The sequence below is a fragment of the Corvus moneduloides genome, chromosome 19 (genome assembly GCF_009650955.1).
Source record: "Corvus moneduloides isolate bCorMon1 chromosome 19, bCorMon1.pri, whole genome shotgun sequence".
Lineage (NCBI taxonomy): Eukaryota > Metazoa > Chordata > Aves > Passeriformes > Corvidae > Corvus > Corvus moneduloides.
Genome location: NC_045494.1, coordinates 2,540,347 through 2,551,398, shown reverse-complemented (window position 1 = coordinate 2,551,398; position 11,052 = coordinate 2,540,347). Strand labels below are relative to the sequence as shown.

Here is an 11,052-nt window from a genome sequence, read left to right as displayed (position 1 = left end):
AGCAAACCATGCTCACAGCCAGAACTGCCACCAGCAGCCGGTCCCAGGGGTCGTGGTCCCAGGGGTGGGAGTATCCTCCACTCTCATTCTTGCCTTTCCACGAGACCTGGGAATTCAGGGAAAAACATGTTCAGGTGAATAATCACCCACCAGAGACTCTGAATTTGACACTGTGCTTTAATCTCTGTCGTTCAGGCTGTGGTGCTCAAGCACCTCCTGAGCTCTGCAGAGACTCTCCAAAAAAAAAATCAAACAACTCCATCCAAACCCTGGGGCTGCTCCTGCTTTCAAGCCACCCACTCCCAATTAACCCATGTCCTATCACTGGGCTTGCTCACTGAGGAACACGTGGTTTTCCTTGGAATATCACAGAATCATGGAATGCTTTGGGTTGGAAGAGACCTCAAAGCCCATCTCATCCCACCCCCTGTTGCTCCAATCCCCATCCAACCTGGCCTTGGACACTGCCAGGGATCCACGGGCAGCCACAGCTGCTCTGGGCACCCTGTGCCAGGGCCTGCCCACCCTCACAGGGAGGAATTTCTTCCCAATATCCCATCCAACCCTGCTCTCTGTCAGCTTGAAGCCATTCCCCCTTGTCCTGTCACTCCATGCCCTTGTTCAAAGTCCCTCTCCATCTTTCCTGTTGGCTCCATCCACTTTGTGAAAGGAAATTTCATGGAAAACTTTCTGCTTTCCTCATTTTAAACCCAAACCACTTTGCTTAATAGGAAAAAGGTGATTTTCCCCCAAGCAGTTGTTATTCTCCACATGTTAAATGGCTGCAGAGGACACACTAATGACATCCACCCAATCCCAGCTGTCTCCAAGGGTTCTGGAAAGGATCCCTGGAGTCCCCTTACCTTTATAAAACAAATCAGGCAGCCAATAAGGGGATAAATAGGAATGAAGATGGAGAAGACATAATGCAGGACGGTGGTGACCAGGTAAAGGTCCAGGAAAAAGGCAACTTCAGCGACAACTGTGCAGAGCAAGGCTGTCTGTACCAAAGAAAAGGGGAAAAAAAAGTCCATTTTCATCCACTTCAGACTCTCTGAGCATAAGTTATCTAATTTAAAGCACTTTAAATAAAGCTTTTATCACTCAGGGTATTGCAGAGAGGGAGACACTGGTAAATGTTTCCCATTTCCTGTGCATTAGGGACAGACAGTTCAAGAAAATAACTGGGAAGCTGCTGTGGCCTTGGAGATCACCATCTTCCCACTTATCCCAGCTCCAGGCCAAGTCACTCACCACTGAAAATATAAATGACCAAAATTCCTTCGTGTTCTGGACTTTTCTGAAGGTGAAGGAGACCACGTAGGTGAAGAGCACGACTGAGGGGACATAACCAATCAGGCAGAAAATCTGCAGGGACAGGAAAGGTTTCTCAGGAAATGTGCAGCAGGAATTTTTTTGCATAAGGATCAACTGGAATTGCCTCAGTATGATACAGAACTCTGGGTTCACCTTTGTCACTTCATTTGATGTATTTTGCTGCCTTGGTGCATAGAGAATGTATTATTAAAGACACACATTACAGAATGTGTGGAGAGGCAAAAAACTCCCTCCCTCAGTTCCCTTTAAACTCTTTCCCTTTTTTTTAATAACATAAGCTCCCATAAATGCTGACCTCAAGATTCTGGCAAATACTAGGAATTCCACCACAGCATTTTTTGTAGAAACTCAAACAAGGGTAGAAAACCAGCCCTGCAGCCACATCCCAAACCTGATTAACTCTGGAAAAGCAGCTGGGAAAAGCTGATTCCTCTCAATTCCAGCCAATATCACAGGGAAGCCTGCTCTGAATATCAAAGACATCAAGTCTTGTGGTCTCCTCCATTTAATCCCCATCTGCAATTCACTGCTGAGAGGGGCTGAGCTCAAAGTCACTGTGCCCTTGTCATTAGCAGCAAACAGAGCAATTATCAATCACAGCACAGAGCACAAAGCAGGCTGAGACAGCACAAAGAAAGGAGCGTTTCCTTGGAAAATCCTGGTGTTTTAAATTGCAGAATTAACAAGGTTGGAAAAGACTTTTGCGATCAAATCCAGACTGTGACCAAGCAGACCATGGCACCAAGGGCCACGTCCAGTCCTTCCTTAAACACCTGCAGGGACAGAGACTCCAGCACCTCCCTGGGCAGCCCCTTCCAGTCCCAACCACCATTTCTGTGAAGAAATTCCTCCTGTGTCCAACCTCCCCTGGTGCTGCTTTATTTTATTCCAGTCCTGAATGAAACTCCCAACTCTGAGCCACTTTCCCCAGAAAAACATTCTGTCTTTGTGCCAGCAGCGTTTTCCCTGTGTATCCATTGGGAAAATCCTGCTGAATCAAGTAAGGAAAATAAAACACTTGTGGAAAACGAGGTAACCCTGCTCTCACCCCACCCCACACTCACCACAGCCAGGAACTTGCCCACGTAGAAATAAACGCCGTAGTGGAAGGCGAAGAGGCTGCCGATCATCAGGATGAGGATGAAGAAGAACAGAGGGAGATCCACCAGAGCCTGACCAGTCCAGTAAGCTGAGGGATAGAGCCCTGAAATCTTCAGCTGGGTGTAGGCCTTGATCTGCAACAGGGGAAGAAAGCACAGTGCTAATCACGCGTTAATTAAAATTAACGTTATGTGAATCCGCCCCGGTGTCACGCAGCCATTGCCAAGCTGAGCTTTGCACAGAAAACCTTTTCCCAAATCTGCCCCACCCCAGTGCCACCCATGCTGCCTCTCATGGCATTGTTCTAAACCCCTCTTTGGATCTTCCCCCACATCCCAGGATTTTTAACTTCCCATGCATCTCTGCATGGACACCTGGGCGTTACCTTGTGGTTTTCCGCATTGTCCATGGCAAAGTAGGGCGGCATTCCAGTGATGATGATCCCCAGTAACACCGCTTCAAAATAGATCTCCAGTCTGAAAATTGTGTCTGGAAGATCCTGGGATACAAATCAGGTTTATTCAGTGCCAGAATGTCACCAAAAAAATACTACATTAGGAGTTGGAACATGGCTGTGAATGCTAAAATAAAACGTCTGTGGATGTCAAGATCACCTGAGCAGGAAGAAAAACACCTATGGAAGTTTTAGGAATATTTATATGAGGAATAAATAGTAATTAATGAACTTTCAGAGCGCTCATTTCCTGCAGCAGGTCCTCTCCTCTCCCAAAGGCCCTTCCAGCTCTGCACAGACCAAGAACTGCAGGTAACCCCCAACAAACTCATAATGAATTCACAGGATCATGGATTGGTTTAGGTTGGAAAGAACCATAGGGATCATCTCGTTCCAGTCCCCAGCTCCTTCCACTAGACTGGGTTGCTCCAAGCCCCACCCAACCTTTAATTCCTGAAATATCCTCTTTCCAAGCCCCTTTTTCCTCCCCTTCCACAACCTGCAGAGCAAAATTCCCGCACCTTTCATGTCCTCTTAAATCCCGCAGACAGCCCCAAACAGCTTTCCTCTTGGTTTGTGGGGCGTTTCTTCACTCCCCCTTTCACCCAGGGATGCTTTGCCCCCTCCTCTGTGTTTTAGGGTGACTTTCTGGGAGCTGCTCACCTGAATGAAGGGGTTGCTCCAGATCTGGATGCTCTCAGTCACGTTTAAACTGCGCAGGAGGAGGTTGCTGACAATGTTCATCAAAACTGGCAGGGAATGCACCATGGTGCTGTTGATTATCACGTTGAAAACATAATTCTAGGAAGAAAAATATGTGCTGTATTAATCCTTCTGCACGAAGGGCAATTCCCTGGGAGGGAATGAATTAAACCTAAACATTGGGATAAATCTTTGCATAATCAAGAGCTTTGCAGGAAGCTCTGGGCTGCTCAGGGTGCCTGTAACACCCAGCCTGATTCAGGAAAACAGGCAGGCTCTCAGAGAATTATTGGGAATGAATTTGCAGCATGATTCATGGAGCAGTGACGCTCTGAGAAAAGGCACTCCAGACAATTACAGTCTGGAAAACAAACACACGAGGAGCTGCTCTGGGATGATCCTGCTAATGGATTTAAATGCAGACAGGCAAAGATGTGCAGGAGCTGGGGGCTGCACTGTCACACCGATGGGAGCAGTGTCAGGGAATAAAAACGGGAACAAGAGCCAGAGCTGGCACATTGCAGAGCAGTTCCTTTGCTGGGGATAAAATATGATCCCGAAGTTCAGATCTTCCTGTTATTATGAACACGTACAGCCCAAGAAACTGATTTTTCTTTCCACATGAGAGCACCATGGAATTATACTTGTGTCAAACTGTGTAATTCAGTCAGTACAAGGGAAAAATATAAGCATAAAAAAGTTCCTCTGCCAGGTCTCCTGTGAATTAGAACTTTTCTCCTGGTTTTCTGTGTCCTTGTGGGGAAGAAGGGGGATGGAAGTTTGATTGGCCTACTGCAATTATAATTACGGAAGAACATTTATTTTGCTAGTATTTCCATTTTGTCCCCTTGGCAGCCTCCTGTATAAGCAATATACATATGACATTATTTGATTCCATGACTCCAGAGGTGCTTTTCAGGTAAGAATTTCACAAACGAGCCCCACCAGCTGCTCTTTGGGCACAGCCCAGCCAGTCTCAGCCTTACCTGCCTGGACTCAAGGACAAACACGTTCAGAGCTGCACTGTGAGGTGCCACTGAGACATAATCACTGTCATTGAACATCTCCCAGAGGATGTTCATGCTCCCCAGGGAGTGCACAATGTCACTGATATCCGATTCTGGGGACAGAAAACAACACGGAATCATTCAAGCTGGAAAAGAACTTCAGGGTCATCAAATCCAGCCATTCCCCAGCACTGCCCACCCCTAACCCGAGTCCCTGAGATGTCCCACATCTCCTTGTCTTTTAAATCCCTCCTCATCACCAGCCTGGAGTATTTTACACAAAATTATTGATGCACTGACAGCTCAAACAGATGCTGGTTTCTACTGCCTGGGTAACTGCTGGGCGCTTTTAAAACATCCTCAGCTGAACCAAAAAGGAATTTCCCCAGATGTTTTACAGCAGGATTTTAATGCTGATGTATCTCAGTGTTTCTGGCCAGTTCTTACACCTGGATCATCCTCTGACACAGCAAGAACAAGGTCATGAGCATGGGAGGAGGAGGAAGATCTCCAAACCAAGCCCCGTGGCACAAACTGACTGTTTACCATCCCTGGGCATTTGGAAACTCTTCATCTGGGTTAATTTCAAGGAAAAAGTTCATTCCCAACCTCAAAAATTGGGAGAAGGAGAGAAGTGAAGACAGGAGCTTCTGCCCTACCTGTGGAGTTCTGCAGCAGGAGCCGACTTCTGTACTTGTGATAGCTCTCTCCAGGCTTCAGCAAGTACAAATCTGGGGAGAGTTTGATAGCAGCTACAGCATTTTTGATGATGTGGTGTATGAAAAACAACAAAATCTGAACTACAAGGAAAATGAGGAAAAGCAACAACCTGAAAGAAATAAAAGTTTGTGGTTTGTTACAATTCAGTGAAAGCCAACCCCGTTTTATGTGCATGCTATTAAAACAACATCTCCCTCACCCCCAAAAAACCAGTAATTCAGCACAAATTACAGCTCCACACTTGCTGTTTTTTAAATGTAACTATGGGGAAAAATTAAGGACAAGATGTGCTTTCTCTGGTGTCGTTCAGAGAGGTTTTGAGCCTTACACACAAATGAGAAACCCCAGCACTCACATAACTCTGACACATTTGTTCTCCCGTTTCAGACTGAGGAAGTGCACTTTGGCTATGGTGGAAACCTGCTTCTTCCACAGGGCTGAGTTGCTCATGGCGGGTGCCTTGGCCTCTGACAGCATCAGCAGGCTCTGCTCCATGTCATCCAGGGATTTCGTATCCATCTCGTCCTGCACTTGCTGGGAGTGGAACACGCTGTAATCTGAAACAGGGCAGAGAAAAGCCCATGGAATTGATGCTCTGACACAGCAGGGGGCTGGAAATGGGAGAGGAGGTGGAGGAGCCAGGGGCCAGAGACTCCTTGCCCTTCCAGTTGCAGAAGTCACCTCACCTCACCCATCCCATCCCATCCCATCCAAGTCTCCCAACTCAACCCCAAGGTCACTGACACTGAGCCAGCCCAACCACATAAATGGCAGATACTTAAAGCAGATGATTCAAATTTTTGCCACCAAAAAGGTGCAGATTTGCCCCAGTTTCATACCCTTGGCCTGTGTGTGCACCTGCACTACCCAGCACCAGCAAATTCAGCTGTTAAATCCTCTTAAACCCCCACAGAAACTCTGTGGAGCAGGGCAGTCAGTCTAATTAGGGAGTACTTTCCATACCAGTATACCATGTATACACTACAGAGTACATATATTTACTAATACTAATAATTCTGGATCACACAGAAAGCTCTAGAATGATTCAACCAGCTCAAACCATTCAAAACTGCCATCAAAAAAAACAACTGAGTCATTCTGGAGCAATATTAAGCAGTCCCAACTTTTCATTTGGACTGGAAGTTAATTCAAAGTGAGACAAGCTGAGCTGTTCCAGCCCTAAGTGCAGCTACTGTTCACACAAAAGGCTGAAAATTAATTTTATGCTGCACATTCATAATTTCTTGAAAGCAAACTCCATTAGGAAAATAAAAGGCATTTTAAAAGGCAAGTGAACTGTAAAGCCAAGGAGCCAGATGTGAGCATGCTGGATGAAAGATTAAGAAGTAAAAAGCTTTTCCCCTGGATGCTCCCAGAATCACTCCCCACCCAAATCACTGCCTTTTCCTGGTTTTCCTGCTGAATATTCCAACAGCCTGGAATGCTGTGAGAACCAAAGGATCAACAGATGCTGGAGCAGCACCCTGTGAGGGACATTTTTCTTGTTCCCTCCTTCTGGCAGTGACAATTCCACACTAATTGAGACTAAACCAAACCTGAGGAGAGCCAAGGGCAGAGCCCTGCTCCTTCCCACCTGCTTGATCAATCTCTGCCTCGACCTCCAGCTTCAGGTAAACGTCCTCCAGCGTGGTCATGGACACACCATAGGTGATGACCCCCAGGTGGGAATGGGTGTCCAGGTCAGAGAACAAGCCTAGGGACAGACGGGACACGTGCAGCTCTGACACTGTGCTCCAGCACCTGCCAAGAACACTTCAAGCACATCAGGCACATCTCTAAACACTCCTGCTTGGTGGATAAAGCAGAAAAGTGGGAATAGCAAATAAATCAGAAGGCACATGTCATGGTTTGAGAACCAAGGTGGGATAAGCTCCTTTTAGCACTAAATTTCAGTCTCTGTGGTCAGGAAATGTGGCAGCTTTTGCTGAAGTTGTGGTGCTTCTAAAAACTATCTCAGCATCCTAAAGCTCCTGCGCTCAAAGTTGCCTCAGGGCAGGTTCAAGGTTCCCTCTCCTGGAAAAATCATACCCAGGACAGCTCGTCCTACCTAAATCCCTGCCCGGGCACAAAAGATCTTACAAATAAAACCACTGAGTCCTTTTATATCTAAAAACATAATGTATTTTTATATATCTATTACAAAAAATTTCCAGATTTGTAAAGCCAGGTTAACCAGGCAGGAGATCCTGGACAGGGCACAGAGCTTGAAGACCAACGTGAGGCTCAGAGTGGGAGAACTTAACAGCACCTTGGGATAAAAAATGCTACTGAGTTTTTGTCAATCCTATGAAATAAGGACTTAAAATGAGAAGCTTCAGAGCCACAGTGAGGCTGCAGGGAAATTCAAACGTATAAAATGGGAAGAGCAGTTGGATTTTTGACAATACTCCTCAAATCCCCACAATTTCTCCTGCCCCAGCTGCCAAGGTGTATTCCCAGCCCCAGGTTCTCCCTGCAATAGTTTGGGGAAATTGATTGCATCTCAGCCTGTTTGCAGAAGTGCACCCAGTGGCTGCTGAAGGCAAAGCTCATAAATCATTAACTCCAATGCAACGGGGGAAAAAAACATTTATGGAATATCAGCTGCATGTTCCTATCAACACAGACCCTCCCTTGGCTTCCCACGCGGTGAAAAGGATGCAGGGTTTATTCCATTTATTTCTGGGAGATGAGCAAGGAGCCCTGCCCAGCACTGCTCAGATAATTGCTGCCATCTAGTGAAATCCTCCCATCTGCTCCCTGCTCCTGCTCACCACGGAATTTCAAGGCAGCGACACGATGCTCTTTGCAGTTCCCAATGAGAGCTGTCAATTTTTGTAAGGTTTTTGTAGGATTTTGGTAGGATTTCCTGCTTCCTGCTGCAGGCCAGCCCTGCTCTTTGGAACCCTCTGCAACAGGATGATGATTCTGCAGGACCAGGGGGTGCTCGGGTGGAAGGGTCTCCTCACCACAGAGGCATCTCCCCAGCCCTTGCTGTTGGGTATCCACATCCCTGACACCTCAGCCCCTTGAAGGAGATGACAAAGTCCTCACTCACCTCAGAAAAACCTCCCTGACTCCCTGTCGGCCAAATAATAATAATAAACTAGAAATGCACAATTTATCAAGACCATCAGGCTCCAGCCACGCTCAATAAACTTCCCCTCCACAGTCACCGATCCCTGCAACACAAAACCCCATCAATACCTGCAAACTTGTCCATGTCCTTGAGAGGGAGGGTGTACACGAGCTGCTCATCGTTCTCCTGGATCAGGCTGGCTGCAGGGATGTGCTGCCTGATCAGCGAGGTGGTGGCCTCTGTGTTGCAGTAGGCATCGATGTGCATGCTAAAAAACCACCAGGAATTGGGGTTTAAAGCTCAGCTTGCTCCTGGCACAGCACCAAACATTCAGGTGTACCGTTCAGGAGGATAAAAGGATCTTTTTGGGGGGGGCTTTCTTGTAGACTCCAACAGAAAACAATAAAAAAAGAGATACAGAATGGCACCTAAGAGGTACAAAATTGGGCACAGAATTACCTCAGGCGGTAGCCAATGCCCCACTTGCTCTTCAGGAAGAGAGAAGACCCAAGGCATTTCAGCATCCCTTGGGAAATCACAGCTTTACGATCTGGAAGGGAAAGTCAGGAAGGTCCCTCTGAAGCAGAAGATCGACAATTTCCTCCCAAATCCAACTCTGGATTCCGCACAGATTGTACCCCATGGCTGGGGAACGAAGCTGGGGTGGCAGCAGGACTCACCAGCCAGGATGTCAGCCTCGTCCATGAAGTGGGTGCTGAACACAGTCACACGGTTGGCTTTCCTGTTCCTCAGCAGGTTCCAGACGATGTGGCGGGAGCAGGGATCCATCCCCGCCGTGGGCTCGTCCAGCAGCAAAACCTGGGGGCAAAACCCAGAGGGATTTCCAAGCCACAGCCCCTGACCTCAGCAATCCCTCCCCAGCACACCCAGAAGGGTTTGTTGAAGCCTTAGTTACTCCTCTAAAATGGGAAACATCCCAGACTAACAAGGCAGCTTTTGCCACTGCGCTTTGAATAAACCCATCTCCTGTTGTGACAAATGGAAAAATTCCATAATAAATTAATGCCACAGCCTGTTTTATTCCGGCTCCAATACAATTATGTAGTAGAAGCACAACTTAGCCACGGATCCTTTCTACTGAGGGGTGGTTAAATGCACACACCTGCTTTTGAAATGCCCAGGAACTGTCACACACATCATTTTTAACCACAGATCTCAAAGCAGTCCCCGTTCCCACAGAAATTACAGAGCTCTAACACAAAAGAGCTCTCTGGCTCTGCTCCTGCTCCCAGTTCCTGGATGGCTTTGGAAGAAAAAGCATCCAACAATTTCACTGTTGGGGGATAAATGTCACCAGCCAGAAATCACACAAAACTTGCCACACTGCTTATTTGCCAAAGAGATCAACTCCAAAGCTGCTGCCATTACCTGAGCCTCAAGCATAAAGGCTGAGCCATTGAAATTACTGCGATTAAACCATAAACGAAGAAAAAAAGGTGCTCAAAGGAACAATTTCTGCATTTTACACATTAGTTGGTTTTGACAAGAGACACCCAGCCTTCCATGGATCAGCAACACCAAGCTGGGAATAATTCCATCCCTCTCACCTTGGGGTTCCCAAGAACAGCAACTCCCACTGATAGCCTCCTCTTCTGCCCCCCACTTAATTTTTTGGCTTGATTGTCCCTGATGGGCTGCATCTCCAAATCCAGCAACACCTTCTGCACCTTGAAAACACAAGAAACACATTTATTGTTTAAAAAAAAAAAAAAACTATCAATTTTTTAAACCAGATTGTTAACAATTAACATTCAAATGAACTGCTGCTGGTTCCCAGTGTGTTCTGTATCTGAACTGCACAACCTACACACGAAGTTTAATGGTGTCTATAATTGGACCCAAATGCCAGATTTAAAACATTTCATGAGCATTTTAATCTCAGGAAAAATGAAAAGTTTATCCTTGTCTAAACATCTTCCTGCACCTCTTTGTCCACTGTACCATAAAGCAGGTATTTCCCTGTAAAAGGAAAACCCCTTGAGGATATTTTGATTTACTGGTTAAAAATGTACATGTAAGACAACACCTGCACCCAGGTGAGTTACCTCTTGTATCAAATCATTCTGAGGGATGCCCTTAATGGCAGCAAAGATGGAGAGGTTCTCCTCCACGGTTAAAATGTCAAAGTGGATGTCGGACTGGGGGCACACGCCCGCGATCTGCCGCACCTCCAGCATCTCGTCGATCTCGGACACTTTGTGCCCATAGACTGAGACAAACCCTAAAAAAATGAACACAAAAATCACAAAATGGTTTGGGTTGGAGTGGACCTTAAAGCTCATCTCATTCCAGCCTCCTGCCATGGGCTGGGAACTCTCCACTGGAAGGAGCGCTCAGCAGAGAGGGTTTTACAGCCCAGCGCGGACAGGAACTGCAAGCGGGCTCTTTCGGACTTTATCCAAAGATATGTTGATGAATCCTAAAATAACCACCAGGGTTATCAGCCTTGGTTTTACAGCAGGGCACCCCCAGCCCTGCACTCACCGTCTGTGGGGGGGCACAGCCCGCAGAGGATGTTCATCAGCGTTGTCTTCCCCGTGCCGCTGTGGCCCAGCAGCGCCGTGATCTGACCCTCGTAGATGTCAAAGGACAGATCTGCTCCCAGGGCACAGCGAGAGGAGGTGTCAGGG

General features: G+C 47.0%; 1 protein-coding gene across 3 annotated transcripts in view; it reads right to left on the bottom strand.

Moving 5' to 3' along the window:
* The window catches only part of ABCA5 (ATP binding cassette subfamily A member 5), a 32,105-nt gene that overhangs the window by 6,912 nt on the left and 14,141 nt on the right, over positions 1–11,052 (bottom strand). For 2 of the 3 annotated variants that reach the window (XM_032128645.1, XM_032128644.1), the window contains exons 13-28: positions 10,907–11,017; positions 10,468–10,643; positions 9,970–10,089; positions 9,082–9,220; positions 8,861–8,951; positions 8,530–8,669; positions 6,917–7,036; positions 5,678–5,879; positions 5,262–5,431; positions 4,582–4,715; positions 3,557–3,694; positions 2,825–2,938; positions 2,403–2,573; positions 1,255–1,368; positions 864–1,001; positions 17–106 (exon numbers count right to left, since the gene is read on the bottom strand). In XM_032128645.1, the coding sequence (XP_031984536.1) occupies positions 17–106; positions 864–1,001; positions 1,255–1,368; positions 2,403–2,573; positions 2,825–2,938; positions 3,557–3,694; positions 4,582–4,715; positions 5,262–5,431; positions 5,678–5,879; positions 6,917–7,036; positions 8,530–8,669; positions 8,861–8,951; positions 9,082–9,220; positions 9,970–10,089; positions 10,468–10,643; positions 10,907–11,017 (2,168 nt within the window). The remainder of the gene's footprint in view (positions 1–16; positions 107–863; positions 1,002–1,254; positions 1,369–2,402; positions 2,574–2,824; positions 2,939–3,556; positions 3,695–4,581; positions 4,716–5,261; positions 5,432–5,677; positions 5,880–6,916; positions 7,037–8,529; positions 8,670–8,860; positions 8,952–9,081; positions 9,221–9,969; positions 10,090–10,467; positions 10,644–10,906; positions 11,018–11,052) is intronic. The other variant, XM_032128646.1, reaches the window with a different exon arrangement.